The sequence below is a fragment of the Excalfactoria chinensis genome, chromosome 1 (assembly GCF_039878825.1).
Source record: "Excalfactoria chinensis isolate bCotChi1 chromosome 1, bCotChi1.hap2, whole genome shotgun sequence".
In the NCBI taxonomy this organism is placed as follows: Eukaryota; Metazoa; Chordata; class Aves; order Galliformes; family Phasianidae; genus Excalfactoria; species Excalfactoria chinensis.
In genome coordinates this window covers 124,276,664-124,299,659 of record NC_092825.1, presented here as the reverse complement: position 1 = coordinate 124,299,659, position 22,996 = coordinate 124,276,664, and the positions used below count along the sequence as shown (strand labels likewise).

The 22,996-nt window shown below is 37.7% G+C and overlaps 1 protein-coding gene across 1 annotated transcript in view; it reads right to left on the bottom strand.

The window, feature by feature from the left end:
• Positions 1-22,996, bottom strand: part of GABRB3 (gamma-aminobutyric acid type A receptor subunit beta3) — a 109,320-nt gene that overhangs the window by 28,821 nt on the left and 57,503 nt on the right. The window contains exon 4 of the mRNA XM_072335237.1: positions 50-270. Within this exon, the coding sequence (XP_072191338.1) occupies positions 50-270 (221 nt within the window). The remainder of the gene's footprint in view (positions 1-49; positions 271-22,996) is intronic.

Genomic DNA, 22,996 nt, shown 5'->3' with positions numbered 1-22,996 from the left:
CAACAATACATAACAATGGCTGTGAAATCTTCATCATGAAAGTACAGACCTGAGGCCATAAAGCACTGTTCCATCTGGATGAAGGCGAATCATTCGGTTCTTCACAGTAACGCCATGCACAAATGATTTCTTGTCATTTAAGAAGTAGGTGTCAGGCACCCAGAGTTGATCTGCCACTCGATTATCAAGTGTCAGGTTGAGAGGTATGCCAGCATATGCCAGTCTCTTATCTCTCCAGTACTGCTGGAAATACATAGTCAAAGTGTAATCCTGGTAAGAAGAAAAAGAAGTACAATAAAATGTCAATCATTCATGGCATAACAAAGGAAAAATATTGTTTTGCCAATTGTTTACTTCGCTGCTGCTTAATTTTTTTTCTTTTTATTAAAAAAAAAAAAAAGTTTATTCAAAATATTAAATATTCTTATCAGCTATTAAATGATTATAATAATTCAAAAATCATTCTGATCTAAGAAAGATTTCCAAAACCTTAGGAACTGCAGCTCTAACTGTTATCTTTTCTTTTTCCTCCTTTTCTTTCATGTAGTCCCAAAAATTGCCTAAAATGATGATGCCTGTGAAATGATAAACAACGTAACAGAAAAATACTGTAATTTTCCCCATTTTCAAAACTGATAGATGAACTGAAAAACATTATAAGTATTTGAAAACAATATTCAAAATCATATTCTAAAAACTAGTTGCCAAGGCGCTGCTTATATACGTGCCTTTGTGAGAGACTGCATCTGGCAGGGACATGGTGGTTTTCTCATCAACAGGGGACACCTAAGACATACTAATGTCAGTGTTTGGTTTTCATAATTTTGCCAGTAGAGGTCTATGGGGTCAGCTGTAAGCTGTGATCACTAAGCTAACTTAACATCCAAAACATGGATATAGAAACCTAAAAGATTCAGCCTGAAAAGATGTTTTGTTTTTTTTTGAGAATATGCTAACTTGCTTAGGTCATGTTACGATAATGCTCTAGAAGTCTTAGACAATATGCCTCATTCATGCCACTATCAAAACGTACAAAGATGCATGGGAACACTTCCAAGTTCAGTGTCAGCAAAGACGAAAATCACATGAAACAGCAAGATTTCCTGTTTGAAAAGAAAAATATTTGTTTTCTTTCCCACATAGTTTACATGGTGTGGAAGAACATTTTTATTTTTACAAAGCCTTGTTTAAGCAAGAACTAAAATAAATGCACAACTAAATATAACACATTGTATATAGAAATTAATGTTTAAAAATCAAAGAAAACATTGCTCTTAAGTCTAATAAGATTGCTATATTTAACAACAATAGAAATGGGACAGTAAGTACAGGTCATTAAAACTCCAATTTTCAAATTAGAGAAGTGCTTTGAATGATAAAACTCTTCCCAAAACACTGAGAAATTTATGCCATCTTCAAACACATTTAAATATTTAGCAGCAGGTGTGCAAACCACAGGATACCTGCATTTGCATCTGGTTCTACAAGCTGCCGATACAAAAGCCCTCAGGCTTGTTGCCTGTTTGGGAAAAGGCTGCTTGGGGTTTTTAAGCACAACTGTTGGGAACAGTCCATTCCTGTAATGGGTCTCATGTGGAGAAAACCCAACTTCAGGCAGTGATCCGACTCTGCTTCCCTCAGCCCCTAAAGCCTCTTCTTGAAAGCAAATGAAACTCTAGCACACCTTTCATTCTCACAGCCTTTGCATTGTTTATTCAGTGATTCATTCTCTCTAATGAGGTAGCTGCTATAACTTTAAGAAATCAATTTTAATTGCTTAGCAAATAAATCATTACAGTTATCAAGGGCAAGCTGTTCCTATTTTAACAAACCTCTGAAAGTAATGGACCAGGGATGGGATAAAGCAGCCCGCATGGAACTGCGTGAATGGGAGCTCATCCTTTAAAACCCAGACCTGAGATGACTGCCCAGGATTACGTGTGGCAGTGCTTGTTGGAGGCTCCCTGGGACTCACTGTCAGTGCCCCTCAACGAAGCAACACTCATTGCGCCTGCCCTGCTCCATTAGGAGGAGTGTAGCCCTTCTCAGTTCCATGCAACCAGCTCACTGACGTTGATGTACTGGAATGAGCATCCTCCATCAGTTTCATTTAGGCTTAATTAAAGCTTGTTTCTATTAACATTTTGAATTTGCTGTGTGTTTGAGTTTTATAACATTTGTAGTCCGATATCAAGAAAGCTGTAGGCATAAAGCTTGCTAGTATAAATGTACAAAATTCAAGACAGAAATAAAGAAATAAGGAGTCCCCATATGTTATTGAAAGGAGTGAGCCTAGATGGCACTAAAATGTAACAGAAGCAGCACATTTGTACTCAGGAAAGTTTTAGGCTAAGTTCCTTTTTCTTTTGAAAAAAAAAAACAACACAAAAAACAAAAAGCCAACAATACATGCTAACAACCAATGAATAGATCAATTAACTAAGTAAAATATGTGCAACAATATAAGTGACCATATTCCCTCATTTTATTTATTTAACCAAAGTTTACTGTGGAAGGAAACAACAGAGAAAGGAGTTTACAAATTGAATAAGAGCCATGCTTGTTCACCATCACTCTAGTTCTGATAGCTTATAGCTACAAAAGCAGCAGCAGCAAACACAGTTTTAGCACTGTTCTAATATCTGGTTGTGCAAGCAAATATAAAGTGAGCAGGCCGGCCCAATTCTTTAGGGCAGCTCTACCAAAGCCAGTACTGGAATCTAAGCATATTAAGATCTACAAGGATGCCATTCTTTGACTGGCCAATTTGCAAGGTTCTGTAACCAGATGAAAATGATGAAATGGTTTGAACACGGACTGGAAAAAATGCAGGTAAAATTTTCCAGGTAAAATGAAAAAAAAAAATGGATTGTTACTCCTAGGTAAGTAGCCAAAACAGTTTATTTAGGATCATATTCCTTCAGGGATGCTTATGATGACTGGCCCTGATATAGTGGTCAAGAAGGTAGACGTCTAAAGCCAGAAGAGATTAATCCCACCACAGCTTCTGTCAAAGGTGATACAGACCTTCCAGCTTTAGGAAATTCTGACTACTGCTCAGAGCAGCAGTCAATTTCCTCAACTGCAAAAACCTCCATAAATCATATTTTTTTTCTCTACAATACCGTAATACGTTCAAGGTTCACCTTTCTCCCTCTCCAGCTCTTCGTACTAATAGATAAGTCAGGTCAAGAATGATAAAACAAGCAGCAACAACAACAAAAACAACAGTCGAAATCCTGACAGAAGAATGAACACAATTTCTGAAGCACATGAAAACTTTTAGGTTAGACATTAGGAAGAAATTTTTCACTCAGAGGTTGGTGAGGTGCTGGCACAGCTGCCCAGAGAAGCTGTGATTCCCCATTCCTGGAGGCGCTCAAGGCCAGGTTGGATGGAGCCCTGGGCAGCTGAGCTGGTGGGGGACAGCTCCGCCCAGGGTTGGAGCTGAGTGGGCTTTAAAGTTTCTTCCAACCCAAACCATTCTATGATTCTATGAAATGTCTTCAAAATGGGTAAAGCTTGACTGCACTGGCAACGAGAGATTTATTTTATGTATTCAATGACCACGGACCATCCTACTGCAGTAATGTAAGGAAAGACACAAACACAGACACACTTGTTTTTTCAACACAGTTTCCCTTGGGAAAAGCAAAAAAAAAAAAAATTCAAATAGCAGACATTACTTGGAAAATAATTTAGATACAACGGAGAGGAGGCATCCAACGCAATTAAAATATTTCATAATGTAGCTATTTTTCATGAGCATTACTTATGATTTCCAAATATTTTAAGCTAGAATTATATACTAACAAATGTTATAAAAGCTAACTATGATTAAATAAATGTTTAAGTCTTTCCCACACGGTATTTGTCAGGTTGAACATATCTTGTATGAAGTACAATTACGACTTAACTCACTTCAGACAAGAAGAAACATTGTACTGTATTCCAGAACAGCACCTTACTGCATTAACCACTAATTAACTGTCAATACTAATAAAACGCAATATTAAAAACAAACCTGTTTGTGTACCATTACAGTGTTGCCTACCTTTAACTTCTCTGTCATCCACTCAATAAGAAGGAAAGAAAACATCTCAATGTAGTTTTTCCATCAAGATAAAATTAAAAGCATTTTAACAGAAATTGGGATCTAAAATTGTTTATCACTGTTTACAGTTTGCCATGTATTGAGAATGTTAGAGTTACCCATTAGCTGTTAAAAGGTTTCTTCAAAATGACTGCTCAACAGAACACTGTAATTAATAATTATGATGGAACACAATAAATTTGTCAGTTAATCAAAGTAAATTATTCATTCAAAATAAATGTATTGAAAATTGCTAGAAACATAAGAAAGAGTTATCCAAAGAAAGAGTTATTCAGTTTCTCAGAAGTACAGTCTTACATACACTTGATAATGCAGATTCCTGTCTTAGATTTGCATTTGGATGTAAATTCACATCACTGTTTTCTTCACCAACTGTATTTATTAACATCAGCTAATAGATTTTTTTTTCCTTCTGACCTAAATAAATACTCATTCAGTGAATAAAAAGATGTAAGAAAATCTATGTCTTAGTTTCCATGTAAGTCAAAGGTACCTTCCTGTACGTTCCATATAATTCTAAAAATTAGATATGGCCACTGCAGCATAAGGAGCTATTTTAGAAGCACTGATGATTGAATTACTTTCTTTCTAATAAGTCCAATGAGAATTGCATAGCCAAACTCATGAATCCTATGCAAGACAATACAGCTGTAAATTTGTTCCCCCACTACACACAGAAGAGACCTGAGAAATAGTTCATGCACACATGAATTCAGATACAGTTAAACATGAATAATAAAGACATTGAGAATGGCTAGCCTTCAGAAGTCAGAACTTACCAGCAATACTATTCAAGTGCCTGAGCTCATCACTAAAGCATTTTTTTCAGAGAATTTAAAACGTTCTAAGAGGTTCAAAAATACTCATGCTATAAAAAAAACATTATCCATTATACTTTACCTGTTGACAATTTGATTTTCCCAATATAAACTGTATATTACATTGTCAGTTGCCAGTAATTGCCTAGTGCTCTGTAAAGCCTTTATAAAAAAACTTTCTAGTTAGAACCTTGCATGAGACTGGTGTTAGTAGTTCACGAGCAGCCCAAGTGAAGGAGATGGACACGTGCACAAACACATGCACACATACCCCTGCTGTCAAAACATCTTCTAACATTCCGTGGTCTCCTTGTTATTATATTAAAGATTTATCCCACCTACGAGATCCCAATTCAGATTTCTAACACTACTTGAAAACTCTACAGTAATGACAGGCTGAAAACATAGCATGTTTTCTCTACCATGTGCATACAGTATTCTCCTATTAAGAAAGTACAGTGTTAAGGTATCTCAGTTTTGCTTTGATCATCTGTATATCCACGTCACCTTCATATCCTTTATGCCAAATTACCATCATTTTTTCCCACTTCCACTGAAGCACAGGTAACTATAGATAGGTATAGGAAATATTTAGCCTTGAAAAGCCCATTTGATGCTTTGAAATGTAGTTTTCCAAATAAATAAATGATAGCCTGCCTCATTCTTGTCCTGTCCCAGCCTTTGGCACAAGAGTTCCCATCTCCAAAGTGCCAGTTTCCTCACCGAGCATCTCTTGGTGCTCTGAGGAGGTTGCCATACCAACCAGCACTGGGCTTTCTGCACACATTGTTGACATAGCAACCAGCCCCAGCAGCACTCTCCCCAGCTTTCTTGGGAGAAGTGGTGGTCACTATTAGAGAGGAAAAGCTTCTGGACCAGAAGAAAGGGTATAATCAGGCAGCATATTATACCATATCATAGGTGATATGGCTGTCCCACAGCACATTCCTGCTACAGCCATGGGAGCTTACCCTTCAAAAGCTGGACACTGGGTTCTCCCCTTACACATGCCTCTGCACACAATAAGTTTATGGGGATGCCATCCTAGTCTTGGGATGCTCTTTTTATCCAGACATCAGAGCACACTAGCTGCCATGAGAGCAAGCAGTTGGCTAGAACTCTGGCATGCAAATATAGGAGACAGAAATAAGGTTCCTGCAAATATTTTGGCTGCAGGACACAAGTCAGGACAAAAAGACAGCCTATGTTATCTAATTCTTTACAGGTAGCAGGAAGAGTACTTTGAATATTTTTCCTCTAATTCAGAGTATCATAAGTCTTGATGCCAGAGACTTTTAAGTAACCAGGAGTCTCTATTCCCAAAGGGCTGTTCAATGGAAAGCTAACATACACAAAAAGTTTACACATCAGTGATATAACACCTTCTGATATGCTGGCAGAAAGCCAGCTAAAATAAGCATTCTACACCCCTCCAGAGCTGCCCATGATTGTGTGGTAAACTGCAAATAAAACCCACTTAATCATGGACAGATGAAACATAAAAATCACCATCTGATGGAGCCCTCAAAAAAAATAAAAGCAGAGGAAAAGAATAAGAAATTTCAAATGTTTATATTATACACTCAAAAGAGAACAAAGAAATGAGATTAATTAATAGTACACATAGTCTAAAAAAAAAAAACAACAAAACAACCAAACCCACTTATCAGAAAAAAATAAAGTAAAGCTAAGCTTAGTGGAACACTGAACCTGTTTCATGCAGAGCCAATTTATTTATTTTAGAGCTGACAGAACCTCAAGCAAACAGGTACATTTAATTGCACTAATTGAAATCCTGCTAACAACCTACAGGGAGGAAAAAAAAAAAATCAACCTCTATCAGCTGTCAGCTGGTTCCCACGATTGAAGCATCTGACCTTACAAAGATGGGAACTGACAGGTAATGGAGTGTTCCTCCTACACAGTCACAGGATGTGCCACCACTGAGTTATAGAACCAAACTAGTGCCCTAAAATCTTAAAGCTATGGGATTTCTTGCCAGCTGTGAGATAGGAGCAGAGATTAAAAATTCGAGATCTATTTGGTATTCATTTTAGAGAATGTCACACTTCTATGTTATTCTTTCCAGAAATACGTTGTATTATAGCTCTCTTTGACATTACCTGAAATATCAGTAAAAATCTGGAGGAAAAGTGAAATAAAGAAAGCACTACACATTGACACTACTTGTCATATTTCTTCCCTACTTTCAGTTGCATATCTAATCCCTTTAGTATCTGTAAGGTGTCCCAGGACAGCAGTGATGGAATTACTGACTACCTCCATAGCTGTATGTACGCAATTGCAGTTATGGCTACAGTATTCAAAACACATAACTCCATGCCATTCTTATTTGCTATCGTTGAACATGAAAGCCATCTAAAACCATCTTCAGTGAATGCCGTATTTCAGACTGAAAATTCTGCAGTCTCTTTTTCCACTATGGAATTGTCAAAAGACCTTTTTAAAGAAACTTCAGAACTTGTGTGATATTTTTTTAATCACCCCAGAGTTAAGAAATAAAACAACACTATATTTAGGAACCGAGGGCTAAGGAAAACATGCACTTGAATGGAAACTGAAATACATGTCTGTTCTCATCCACACTTTTTGTTTTAAAAAAGGAATATTTACTCCCAAACATCTTAAATTTTCTCACCTCCAAATCTATTTGTTTTTCTGATTTTGGAACCAGCCAGTCTCACTGGTGCTAAAGCATCAAAGCTGATGCCCAAATTTATACTGGCTGTCTGTGATTATCTGAGCCACCAAATATTCTTGTAGGAAATCCCGCTCAAGAAAGGTAGTATGAACAAAATGCCATTTGAGAAAGTGAGTGAGAACCTCCTGGCCATCAAATGATTTTATGATGCATAAGTTGAAACATCCTCCACGTACATATCGATACTGCAGCACATGCTGTGTGGCTGTGATGGGCTCAGAGGGTACCCACAGACCTTACTGTCCCCAGCCTGCCCCAGGAAGGGCATGTTACCCCAGGGCTGCTAGCCTCTGCCCCAGGAAGGCCACAATAGGGTCAGGGTGCAACTCCTGAAGGCCTGTCCTGCCTGGCCATGGCCTCCATCACAGACCAGTCATGGGCTCATGTCCCATCCTGACCTTGGCCTTACTCTGTCTCTGGGGGCTTCTCGGTGCTAAAGCTGCCCTTGTGCCTTCAACTACCTGCTCCTGTTCATGGAGTCTGTTGGACAGGATTTGGCTGCCAGGGCAGACAAGGGGTGCTCAGTCTATGTCCATGCTGCCAGACCAGTTACTTACATTCCAGCTTCCCTGACTTCATGATTTCACCCTATCAGTAATGTTAAATCCAATTTCACATTTTGCAGTGACAAAATTAGGATGCATGGGAAGTCAAAAGGAAAACAATGTTTTTTCTAAAAACTCATTACTGCGGGTAGGATAAACAGACCATGTGACAACTGTACTCTTAGAAATTGCTAAAAATGCAAAATAAATTAGTTAAAAAAAAAGACAAATGCTGCATCCAAAAGGAAATACTGCAAGCATACATGATATTCAACCCACACACAAACTTATTGCTGTACAGATGCTTGTGAAAGAAGTGGAAAAGAAAGTGTACCCTGCCAGTGCCCTTTAAAAAATTAGGCTGAGAGTTTTTAAAGGAAAATGGCTTGCTGAGGGGATGTTTCCCCTCCTGCATGTGATCTGAACACTCTGCAAAGAACTGCTAATAGCTTTTGCAATTAGGGAAGCAAGATGTATCATTGCAGAAGTAAGGAGGGTTTCAAGCTACACTGTTGCCCAACTTCTGAAGCCACAAACAGAACAGTCTAAGCGATCAGCATGAAATGCATATTTAACGACTGATCTTCCTAATTTCCAGTTTTAACACCAGGGCTTTTTTAAAGCAGAATTCTCTGATGACAGTTGACATTCCCAGGGGTTTGCATCTACTTTGAACACTTAGAGCAAAACTGATCCTGCTGTGGATTATACGTTGGTTACTTCCCACTTCATCTATCTATCGTAAACATACTTTCATAGTATCATAGTATCATAGTATTGTGCGAGTTGGAAGGGACCTTAGAGATCATCGAGTCCATCTCCCGGATTTCGAGCCCTTTCCACAAGGCTATTTCCTGACACCAGCACATATGTGCAATACAGGATCCCTGCACAGAGGAACATTTGTTTATGCATTCTGTAGTGTTTACTTCAAGTGGTCAAATGCAGAAAGCACTAAATGTGTACTTCGACTTTCCTCTTAACATAGTACCAACTGGAAGGGCAGAAGGTGGATATTCCTATTTCCCTGGAATCTTTGTGAAATTATTGAGAGCTTTGTACTTGGTCTATATATTTCCCATAGACAAACAGTTTTTCCCTCACTAGACAGTTTATCTACTGTGTGTTAACACTTTTCCTACAGAAAAATTACTTGCATACACCTGAGCTAAGTGGACGTGTTGATTTCAGTGACACTACTAAAATGCAAAGTAAGTCCAGTTATCGTACAGCTGGATTCTTCCTACCACAGGTACAGCCTATAAACACCGTTTGGTTACCTACATAATTTATACACCATTGTCAGATACCTCAGACACAGCAAAGAGCATTTAGGAGGCAAGAAATCATTTTTCCCATTGGGCCTTTGGGTGACCAAAAGGAGCATTAGTAGGGTACATTATACGATGTTGCTTTCAGCCTGAGATTAGTATTCTGCAGAGCACATCCATTACAATAATCAGATGGCCACCTCAAATACGACAGTTATATTCTTGATCATCTACCTCTGCTCATGTTTCAGCAGTGCTTTTTCATGATGGCAGTAGAATCAGTCTCTCAGACATCAGTGTGGGGATGAAAGGTTTAGATACAACATTTGGAACAGACTAAGTCTGTATAGCTAAACAAAGTTCAAATAAAGCTGCTGGGACTATAAAATTGGAAGTCAAGAGAAGGGGGATGAATTAAAATGCAGAAAAAAAAAAAAAATCTGTCTTTGAGTGACGAATTAGAAAGGGCTGAAATAATAAAATATTTATGTCCTTGAAATAGAGAGGAGATGGTAAAACTCATTTAGGACAAAAGTTGAGCTCGTCTTAAACTCAAAAATACTATTTAAATATAGCATAGAAAAATAAGCAACCAGCAGCTACTGATATGCTACAATAAAATGAAGGAACTAGGACAATTGGTTGGAAGTGAGAATATTGATGAAATATGGACATCAGAGATTTAGTAGAATTCTGCAAGCAATTAGTGAGAACACATAACACAAACTATAAGGCAAGAAAGATATACTGATAAAGAAAACTTTGCATATATGATTTGAATGGATTAAAATTCCAGGCCTACAAAAGTAATAGAAATAAACTGCCACTGCCTAATCAAGATGACAATGGTGTCAGTGAGGTGCCAAGAGAGATCTCAGAGGCAGTGAAAAAACAAATTAGTAATTAAAAACTTCAGTCACCCTCACATAGACTGGATAAATGTCAGGTTGGAGTGTGATACAAGGCTAAAAGATACCACTGATGACTGACTCACTGAAGAGTTTTTGGTGAAACTTGGTGAAACAAAACAAGACTTGGTTGTGAGCAGTGCATAAACCATGGATCAAAAAGCTGCTAGAGACTGCTTATACCATAACCCTGATGGAATTAGGAAATAATCTTTTAAAACCAAGTCTAAAGTTTTGTGAAAATAATATTTAATTTCAAAAAGTAAATAATATTAAAATTAAGAAACTTGTTTCCAAATTGAATAAAAGATTGTTTACAGCCATTATAACATGGGCCTCTGTATATAAAAATTGACTTTTATGTAAAAAACAAAGAATGACTGAAACTTCACAGTGTAGTTGAGACCTCTGGAGATCATTTAGTCTGGCTTCCGCTCTCTAGAAGGGTCTTCTAGATCATACTGAATGTATTGCTAAGTACAGGTAGACAACATCTACTGCTCTCTTCTCATCTGTACAGCCAGTTGTTCTCGTTTTCCACATGCTTAGAGATGGACCCCAGGACTAGTTGTTCCATCACCTTTCCAAGACTGAGGTGAGGCTGACTGGGCCCTCCTTCTTGCCCTTTTTGAAGACTGGGCTGACATTTGCTTTATTCCAGTCCTTAGGCACTTATCCTGATTACCATGACCTTTCAAAGATGAGAGTAGCCTAGCAATGATGTCCAGCAGCTCTCTTAACACTCATGGATACATCCCATGAGAGTCATGGACTTGTGGATGTCAAGTTTGCCTTAAACGATCTCTAATGCAATCCACTTCAACCAGGGAGAGTCTGTCCCTCCAGACTTTCTCCCTGGTTTCTGGGGATAGGTTTTTCGACGGGCTGGTCTTGGTAGGTGAAGACTGAAGCAAATAAAGCATTCAATATCTTTACTTTCTGTGCATCTGCTGCCACCAGAGTCCCTGCTCCACTCATTAGTGGGCCTTCATTTCCCCCTAGTTTTCCTCTTTATATTGATGTATTTGAAGATGCCCTTCTTGTTGTCCTTGACATCCCCAGATATATTTAATTCCAAATAGGCCTTGGCCTTTCTCATCACTTTGCATGATCTAACAGTGTCCTTACATTCACCCAGGCAGTCTATTCTTGATTCTACCTTCAGTATTTCAGTTAAATAATTTTATTATAAGGGAGAAGACACATTTAAAAATATGAAGTCACATCTAAACAAGAAGAAACAAATAAGAAGATACACAAAAGCCAAACAAACAAAACCCAAAAAACAAGCCAAAACTACGTAAGTAATGATCTGCTAAAGGCTTATGGAAAATCATTAAATGGTCCTAAGGAAGCCTTGTAGAACAACAAAGCGATGGATTAAAGACAAGATAAAATACAAGAAACAAACATCAGAACCCAGTAGTCAGTTTTCACAACAGCAGAGGTCACAAGCAGTCCTGAATGGAATTCTGTTAAGGGCTCCATTCCAGTCATTATCCTCATAAACAGCAGAGACGGGATGCACATTAAACTATTTATATTTGCTACAGTATTTCTCAGAACAGTCAAAGTGAAAGATGCAGAAGGATAGCAGCGTTCCGAATGCTTGGTAATTATAAAGATAAAATTCAATACTGATGGAAAGTGAAGCAAATAGTGGAAAAAAAAAAAAAAAAAAAAAAAAGTAATCCTAATTACAAAAAAGCAGTAGCTTCTGAGCTAATGAAGACCACTCCAGAAAAAAAAAAAAAAAAAAAAAAAAAAAAAGTTGTGTTATCAATCAGCAGTTTTATGGAGAGATCAGTTCTATATTATGTGAATTCAGAATAAGCAAACAAGATATAAAGGCTGTTTGGAAAGAAAATTAAATATATATATATCACTGTACTACAACTTTTTTGTGAATTTACATACTAAATACTGAGTGCAGTTATGGTTCTCATCCCCAGCAGGGCAGAGCATAACAGTGTCTCAAGAACTGCCAGAAAGGATAATGAAAGGTTCAGAAGATGTCCCACATAAAGACAGAACAAAGCACAGAAGAATTTTGCATGGAAATGAATTAGCTAAGATGTATATTGTAGATATCTGTACAAAGATCAGTGTTGTGGAAGAGAACTGCAGAACTGCAGAATCACAGTATTTCAGAGGTTGGAAAGGACCTCAGGAGATCTTTGAGTCCATCTCCCCCAGAACTTCCACATTTGTAAAATAGAAAGAGCAGCAAAAGTGATTACCAAATGTTGAGTTCAAAGCACGTGAAAGAATACTCATTTTTTCATACATATGCATACAGTTGCATGTGTTTAAACTAGGCAACTCTTACTCACTACTCGACATCAGAAATATGCAGAGGTCTCAGAAACCCTTGAGCTGTTGTATCGTTTGATGCCAAACGAATATAAAAGACATACTATGATTTAGCCTAGTCCTATTCTTCTACTCTTCTTAAACCTTCACGGTTGGCAAGAGTTGGAAATAACATACTAAGATGAACTTTTGGCCCAAATCAACAACATGGCTCCTATGTCCTTATCTTCCTGAAGTACTCTATAACGTCAGTTGGCATTCTGCTGCTTTGTTTGTGAGTTGCTGTGATTGTCCCACGGTGTTAATAAGCACTGCTGTCAGGGCTGACAACTCGCTGTTCCGGGGTGAATGGAAGTAGAAACTGTGACCTGGAACACTTACACAATTCATTTTTCATTCAGCTGCATATGAAGATACTTTTGTACATGAGATTTTTGCAAATAGCATAAATATGCCAATGTAGAATATTTAACTGCCTGTCAAAATTCAGAAATTATTATAGAGTTGCTTCTTTAATGATGTTGAGTGATAGTTATGTTCATTTTAATTTGTCTAACATCTGCTCCTGGCAAATGTAAGCAGATGCGTCTAATTATTACCTTTCGATACTCATATATGCATAGCATAAATACGATAGTGAAAAAATTGGATTTTGTGAAGTGGAGGTAAAATGCCTTTGAAGCAAATGACACGGTAACGAATCAGATAGCTAAAATATCTATTTTATAGTTGGGAAGTTAGCAAATAAACACAAGAGATACATTATTCAAAGTGAAAATACTGTTTGAAGATGTAGATATATTTCGTCTATGTGAAATTTAAATTAGTTGGGAGTCTGAAGCCAGAACTGTGTTCTTTCCAATTTATGTTGATTGATAAGGTTAATATTCTTGAACTTGTTTTCCTACTGCAACACCATCCACATTTTATTTGAGCAATTTTTTTTTTAATTGGCTAAAACCCTAACTAAACTGCATTTTCCCTTTTCAATACAACACAACAAATACAGACAGATTTCTAGTCTCCTTCAGGAGATGGCAGCTTAGCTACGAATCCCCCGTGGCTCTCTTCACATCTGTCTCCTCAAACTCCTCCAACCTTACAGACCCTCATACAGCTCCTCCGCCATCCTCACCCATGTGTGCAGCCTCTGATTTAGGGTCAGCTGTTAGCAGTACAGCTCTTGGCTGCCTTGCCCCAGGACAATACAGCACCCAGCTGGCTGCTGCTACCATGCAACTGCCCTTCAAGCCTCTGGGCAGGCCACAGTTTGCATGACATGCAGGGTCTTGTTTCTGTTCAAGGGAGTAGCTTCTGGCTGCATGTCCCTATTTCTAACAGATCCCTGCTTGCTCTGATCCTGGTGACACTACTGGGTTCTCTGTGGTTATAAAATCTACTGCAGAAAGAGGGTGTAATGGGTTTCTTGGGAGATGTGATCAGGACAAAATGAATGCCAACAACTGTTGCAAGAGCAACATCATCTGTAGCAGGTGAGGAAGTTTCATCATTCACACCAACTGTAATGTTGGTTAGGCTCTGAGCTAGTTTTATATAATCTCTTTTATAAAATAACACACCAGGTTATGACCAGTTTCATCTCACACTTAGTTTCTTCATATCTGGTCAGCTTTTATACATTATCCCCAGCCAGGCAGCTCACCTTCAGTGTAGGAGTTGAGTACATTAAAGCATCTAATGCTACAATGGGAAATACATTTTTTACTCTGACCTTACAGAAGAAAAAAATAGATCCATTTGAAAAATATGGCTGATTGGTTGTCTTTTACAACTAGCTGTAACAAACGCATTTGCACTAATAAAAGAATCGACTTTCTTTGAATTCAGACCCTGTTCTCCAGTAGAGTGATTTATTTTATGCTTAGAAAAGGCCTTTAGTAAGAAATATCGATGTATGTGTTGTGATTAGAATAACATGACTTGGCAGAAATATTACAAGTGGATACATAAAGTGGGTGCCTGATAACATAAGTACACACGCATAGATGTAAATGATTTATTTTTCTTACCAGATACATTGATGGTACCTGCATTTGTAGGTGCAAGCATGCAGGTTTTAAATCCTGCCTCTGTGCTAATGCACATGAGAGAAACATTCAGTGCCTTCCTGTCTCACTAACTCATATTTCTAGTAACCCCACCTAAGCATTAGAAAATCATTGTTTTTCAGTTAACGTTACCATTTCAGAAATGTAATTTGTTGCTCACTAATGAGCCACCTGAAATACATGAAGACCCAGTAACTGGAGCAGCTGTTTCAAGATCTTTACCCGAAGCCATGAATTCTAGAAAACTTACTGAAAATATCAGTAGGTAATATTGCTTTTTTGGAATACAAGAATTTATTTTAGATACTTCATATTATCAGAATTGGCTGACCTTCCTTTGACTACAAAAAAATGACTATGAAATGTGAGGTCATGTGGTGTTTCTCGTAATTACAGATACAAATTATATTGAGAACTGTAAAAAAATTAACCGCTGCATTTTGTAAGGTTAGAATTGCATCAACTGTCATACGTTCAAGATATATTCCAGTTGCTTAAAATCTCTTTTTGACAGATATGAACTTCCTGAAGAGGATAAAGTAGTTTGGAACGGAGGAGCACATTAGAGGGAAACCATGTGCCTTGGGACAAGGAATGGAAATATGAGTTGACAGCAACTGTGGAAGATGAAGCTGGGATTTTGGTTGCTTGCAAAAGTGCTACCAGTTATCAGTTAAATTCATATGTGGGAGACGCTGTTCTAGCATACACCAGGTGACTGAAGTAGCAGTGCCACAGCATAAGATATCAGTTAAAATTTCACCTAAAATAAGCTATGGATACCTTTGCTCAAATACTTCAATCAGGAAAGATACAAAGAAGGGCCAGTGAAAGTCCAGGGAAAGAGAGCCTGTAGGATGGATAAAACACTGGCCTGTTAAGCTCGGTGAAATGAAAAATGCAGTATACCATGACTTTCTTCTTGCACGTTCACTGATTTCTTTCAAACTGAGTAGAATGAGGAAGCAGGGATGTGTGCGACTATGTCTTAGCTCAACAAGCAATCAGGATGTGTCTGGACTGTTTATCCTACTTCCAGGGAAGGAAATACTAAGTCCCCATGTTTGGATGGATTCCAAGACAGTTTACAAGTGATTGCCTGGGGAACCACTCAGCCACACTGCCTCATCATTCAGCATTAACCTTTCCCATGCAGACCTAAAATGAATTCCAATTCATATAAAAATAGGCAATGGGTCTTTTTTTTTTTCCCAAGGTGCCGAGATGCAGTTACAATGTAGGCTCCTAGATTACCTATGATCTTAAGCACTTTACAAAAAATCTCATCAAGTAAATCGTTCAAATTTTAATGGGGCTTAATCATAATAAATTAATCAGATTTTTTCTAATTTATGGGAAGAAAAATGTATCAATCACATATGGAATTATCTGTTTCATACTTAATGCTGGTCTGATTCATCAGTCGCTATCATTGATCGTTACTAATGAAAGATTCAAGGAGTTTATTTTAGATAATTTATAGTGCTAAAAGTAGGAACTGAACTAAATCTGAAGTTGTGGAACCTGTCCAAGAACACTTAGGGCTAATGCCACCAAGCAATTTATGTATCTCAGTCCTATTGAAGTGCATACTTTGCAATGCACATATACACCAGTGTGAGCCTGGAAACTGAAAGATGCACCTCAAGAGTGTGTGAAACAATGTGCACTGAGTCTAGTGGTACTGGAGAGGTGATAGTGCCAAACTACAACTGTACAGTGTGTGGAGTTACCTGATGCCATCTGCTGATGGGCTGCCTCACCAAAGAGAAGCATAAGTCCAGGAGTTATAGGAGACGGAGACAAGAGTCCATGTTGAGACTGGACTGAATGGCTGTAAAAAGGAGTTAGCGACTTCTGTGCTTTTGTGGATCTGGGTCTTGCAGTTTACCAAAAGCAGACTAATGCCTCAGTATCAAGATGCAAATGTGATGTGTGAAAAAGGTTAGTGAAGGAAGAAGACACAAAGCAAGGGTGTAGCTCTGTTTTGGCAATCCCGAGTCTTGGCAAAAAACAGAACATAGGCTACAGCCCAGGCATAAGCAGTGTCTGCTTTCAGACCTTTTCTACATTATCATGTTAATGCTATTATGATTTTATTTAAAATATATTTCTTCTTGTATTCCAGTATTCTGTACTTTTGGCAAATAAAGCATTAGGAGAAGAAATACAGAGAAGACCTTCAGAAACAGTGACAGTGTGCAGTTTATATGTATCTGAAGTTAGTTGCGAGCATTTTCAGGGGTTTAATGCACCAGATCTATGAGATATCCATGACTGGATATATTATATTCTCTATAACAGAACCAGAGGAGAAAAGCTGCACAATTTCTATATTGTGTTTCATATACTGGACTGAACTCAGACAATTTATAAATAATGGGCCAGGGTCAGCGTACCATTATGCTACTACATATTTTGATGACATTGCACTCATGTAAAGGAGATGTCGTTTACTCCCAGTAAACAATAAAGTAATGATTTCTGTAAAATGCTCTGATGCACAACTGAATATTGCACAGAATTCAACATGTACACTTCCCTCCTTTCAGAATGAGTCTTTTCTTCTGGTTTCTGCCTGCTAGGTATCACTTTTTCCTTCTGTAAACTGAGTTAATTTTCAGGCAAAATCTTCATTTATTGTTCTTTAGTATTCCACCTACAGTCAGATATTATTTAGTTTACGCCACTGGAGCTGTATCCTCTTTGATGTATTTTTGTTGCTGTGTATATCTGATTCGGTCTGTGCTCTTAAATATATCCCATCTTCTACGGAAATCATATTTCCTTCTCTAAATGTATTCTTCCTTTCTTGCTTCTGCCCCTATGCACCATTTAGATTATTCTTGTTGCCACAATATCATCAAATCAGATCAATAGATTCCTCCTTATTTCTCTAATGTGAACTTAAGAGTTCACACAAATGTAACAGTGCAGAAACTGAAAAAGAACATTTTAAGGTGCTAGAATCAGACTTTTTTTTTTTTTTTCTTTTCTTTTTCTGCAAGCTATCATTTATGTTTATGTAACTATGTTTAGTAAGTATTTCTTCTCCTTACAGAAGTGCTGGGAATAACAAACAGTCTTGACATTCTGCAGGGCTGGTCTTCAGAACTTTACTGGTTGCTGTGTGTTGCCTCTTCTCATACTGCTGTACATCAACTTCATTTACACTTAGATGCAATCAGTTTACACCTCACTAACCTAAATCTCTCCAAGACACATAGTTAGTAAATTTAACTCCCTGCCTTGGAAAAAAAAATACAGACCATTGAAACCACCTAACATCTAATGATTTTATCAATATGGACACATTTTCACGTGCTATCTGTGCCATCTAGGATCAAATCTAGCAGTTCAGGAATTCCGCAAGCAGAAACAGAAGGAAGAGGAAACTTTTCAAAGTTGAGCTAGAAACATTCTGATTATCCTGATTTATGTGTATGAAAAAATGGGTCCCTCTTTTGCTGGTACTTTCCATGGACTGTTCTTGCTATGTGTTTTAGTATTGTGTCACAGAACAAAAGATATTTGTAGAAGAGAGAAGCAGTTCATTCACGTCTAACCACATGGTTACTTAAAAATTAAGGGAATTCCACTTGGCCATTTGGAATTTCTTTGAATTATATAGGTTTCAAATCAGCCTCAAAAGCATCTAAAAATAACTGCTGGCAGTAATTAAAGTTATTTATTAGCAAGGAACGAGTCACAGTAGATTTCAACCAAACCATCCTAATGCAGTTGTGCTATCTATCTCCTTACTTGCTTTTCTTACACATGGCACATATTATGTTTCTCCCAGGCTGCTCAAACGTCCTTTGGTTGTTTTAGCCAAATTATTTCTAAGAAATGTACAGAATTTACTTCTAAACATCATTTTCCTATTCTGAATATTTAATCCTCACTGACATTGTTTTAAATTCTCTTATTCTTTACAGGCAGAAAAAACAACCTGATACTCTTAACTCAAAATACTTAATAAATATGCTGGGGTGTATTCACTTCTCACTGATCACTAAAACTGTGAAGTTAGAAGAAAATTTTAGGCAGAAAATTCTCAGTAATCTTAGTCCATCAATATAATTCTTACTTTTAACGTTTTCAAACTTGACTGAGTTACTTGCAACGTTCTTCACTGTTTTCTGTCTCAGAAGCAAACATGAATAATGCTTTCACAATACTGTACAGTCCTAACAGGTTTAAACATTTACAAAAGGAAATGAAGTTGTTAGCAGGACCTCCAATCATAATGATGAAACCATATTCACTTGAGGCAGCTACCACTACACAAGAAGAAAACACTTCACACAGAAACACTGCAAGTGAGTATTTAACCATTTGTATGGGTATGATTTAGTTTAAGTGTTGGAAGTATCCATACAATGGAGACAAAAATGATCTGAAATACAGATGTTCTGCTGTGATGAAGTCTAACAGTGGTTTTGGAATTGTAGAATTGTTTAGGTTAGAAAAGATCTTCAGGATCACCAGGCCCAACCATCTACCTGATCCACTGAGTCCCAGTACCAAACCATGTTCCTTAGTGCCAAACCCACAGATCTCTTAAATACCTCCAGGGATAGATATTCCACCACCTCCATGGGCAGCCACATCCAATGTCTGACCATCTTGTCCATGAAGAAATTCATTCTGATATCCAGTCTAAACATCCCCTGCTACAACCTCAGACCATTTCCTCATATCTCCTCACATCACCTAAGAAAAAAGACCAATACCCTCCTCACTGCAGCCTCCTGTCAAGTGACTGTAGAGAGCGATGAGGACTCCCCTGAGCCTCATCCTCTCCAGACTGAAGAGCACCAGCTCCCTCAGCCACTCCTCATATATCTTGTTTTCTAGTAACTTCACCAGTTTTGCTGTTCTTTGCACATGCTCCAGCAACTCCATAAATTTTCTGTAGTGACAGGCCCAAAACTGAACACAGCACTTGAGGTGCAGCCTCACCAGTATTGAGTACAGGGGGATGATCCTGCTGACAGCACTACTTCTGACATAAGCCAGGATGCCATTGGCCTTCTTGGCCACCTGGGTACACTGCTGGCTTTCATTCAGCCAAATGCTGACCAGCACCCCCAGGTCCTTCATTGCCAGGAAGGTTTCCAGTCACTCTGCCCCAAGCCCATACCTCTGCATACCATTATAACAGCCCAAGTGCAGCATCTAGCTGGGCTGAATGTGCTCTCCCTCACTGGGCAATAAAAGAAGAAAAAATAGACTAATTATCTATTATCATTACATGATTCAGAGTCACCAGAGTCACTAGCTGACATAATTTAAACCAACATAAATAAAGGGAACAACAAATGACACCCATATGCAATAGAGATTGACAATGAAAATATTAATCTGTCATTTCCCTTCACTGAAAGTAGAGGGAAAAAAACCAAACAAAAAACCCTAACCCAAATGCAGTATCCTAAGAAGCTTTGCAAGTACTTCTGTGTAAAGGAGATGCAGTATTTGCATAGGTACACTTTCACTAGAGAACCTAGACTTCTGATAAAAGGATGGAAATATATCCAAAGCCAGAAATATATATATATATATTTATTATATATATATAGAGAGAGAGAGAGAGAAAAAACAGGAAATGCCCCAGTACCGACCCAGGGGAACACCACTCATTTCTGGTCACCAGTTGGACTTACAACAGATGCTAGACTTGCATCTCATTCTAAAGATTGCAGAATCACGGAATTGTAGGGGTTGGAAGGGGCCTCCAGAGATCAAGTCCAGCCCTATCAGGCTCCCTACACCAGGCTGCACAAGCAGGCATCCAGGTGGGTCTTGAGTATCTCCAAAGAAGGAGACTACACAGCCTCTCTGGGCAGCCTGTTCCAGTGCTCTGTCACCCTCACTGTGAAGAAAAGATATATATGAAAAGATGAAAGTACAAGAGTAAAGAGAAGAACTTTGTGTATATGCCTGGGAGAAAGCCAAGACCCATCTTTTTTTTGGGGGGCTAGAGACAGTGCAATGATCAACTTTCTGTTGGATTCAGTGAAGATTCCTGTAGGTTATGCAAAGGAAAACGAGATTCTACACAGAGCCTTGTCTGTGCGCATTTCTTTTGTAAATAAACAAAACTGGACAAAACAACAAACTCATTAACTTTCTTTTGTCTATAAAAAAGGTAACAAGATTTTATATGTTATCAAACTGCAGGAACTGTGGCATGATACCATCCACAACATGTGCTGTTACAGCTGTAATGATTAATTAATTAATATTCATATAATCAATTTAGTTAGTATTTACAAATTTGATTCTGTATGAAATAAACATCAAGTACCAGACAAGTGGAAAAGCTGAAAAAGAAACATGCTCAAAGGCTGCTTAATATTGATGTATTTTTATTATGCACGGAAAATATGCTTTAGTAAAACCTCTGTGCTTATCTTTAACTTTTGAGATTTGAACTAGTGTTGATGTAAAAGTAATTGACACTCTGTGGATGTAGAACAAGGAAAGATAATGTTATTTATATTTACAATATGAAAAAGAGTAAACAAACGAGTTCCTAATTGCCTGTGTATTGAACTCAGGGGCTGAATCAGCTCATTCCTAGAGCTGCAATCCCATTTCAGTTTCCAATTCAGGAAAACATCAGTGCATAACTGACTAGAGTCTGTGGTTAAAATCCCAGCTTTGCTCATTTCTTGTTTATACAAGTGCCAGAATACACTAAAAACATGAATGTTTAAAGATTTTATTACTGTTATTTTTAGAAACAAAATGAATCTAGAAAATTGTCTGCTCAGAAACAGCAAATCTCTTTAGCTTAATGCATTTGCTGGGGGTAGCAGGTGAAAACACCTCTTTCTTTCAGAATCACTGACTGCCATTTCAGACTGCAAAAAATAGAAAGCAGTAAAATGTCAGCTGACACAATGAATATCTGTATAAAGGCAATGATACAACTTGGCTAAAGCTGGGGAGATGTATGAGATAGCTGAGGGCACTAGAGCTGTCAGACTGCTATGCAGATTTTATTGTATTTCTCATAAAAATAAGTAGTAACATCGTTCATATTATGCACTATTGATTCAGTATTTTTGCTTTTTTAATGCTCACCTTCCTATCAGCACTTTCACTTTGCCACTGACAAACATCGGCAGTATTAGAAGCCGCAGAATGCAACAGGACACAATGACTTTGTTAACTGGTGTCTACTTGTGTACTCATTCAATTAAAGCAGCTCAATGAAAATGTTAAAGTAAACTTGATAGAAAAATAACTTTACTTAGATGTAAAAAAAAAACAAATAAATTACATTAATCAAACTGAAGTGTAGGCCAAATTTCCATCATGTCAGTTTTAATGGAAAAGCAACCCAAAACTACAGAGACAGGCACACTGATGCTTCCGAGGACATCTGACGTACACGAGTGCACATTATTTGCATCCCCATAAACGTGGGATAAGCACATATCTTTATCGCATCTGGCCTCTTTGGTAGTTTTGGACTATTATGTGATCTCTGTCTACTAATATAATCTGGCTGGAACTAGTTCAAAGAGTGCACTCCTGCCAAATAGTTTTCCTTATGACAAAAAAACATCACATTTTCCCTTCTGTACTCCCACACATATTTGCATCCATCTTTGATAGCCTGTGGGCTCTTGGTCCCTAGAAAACACTCAGAAAGTTTGCAGAAAATAAACTATTTTAGCTCCAGAGGAAAAAAAAAGAAAAAAAAAAAGACTATTTAATAACATTTTTGTTGTCTTTGAAAATATTCTAATATTCACAATATCCTTGGCAGTCAGTTTGCTGATGTTACCCTCATCAGAATTATATATAATCCCAGGATCTCACAAAAAGTAGACATGGATAAAAGGAGCCCTCGGAAGTAAAATAGATTTTGTAAATTGGGGCCAGCAATGAACAGCACAGAGAAATCAAAATACATTTCACTGGTATACAGTGGTGATCTGACAGCAGATATGAATACTGAGACCACAATAAATTATGCAAATCCTTCTAACTGATGCCAGTACAAGCTCTCCCTTAGTCTTTCAGAAAAAATAGATGACAACTTATGTAAACAGAGTAGAAAATTAGTGATTTTATTTCCTTTCTGTCTCCTAATGAAGAAAAAAATGCAAATGGTAATAAAAATTCTGTCCCCAGAACACTGCTTACTTACAGTCTGTGCAATTAGACATTTTAGCTAAGCCTATATTCTTTGCATTGTTGCTTTGATGCTTGTGAG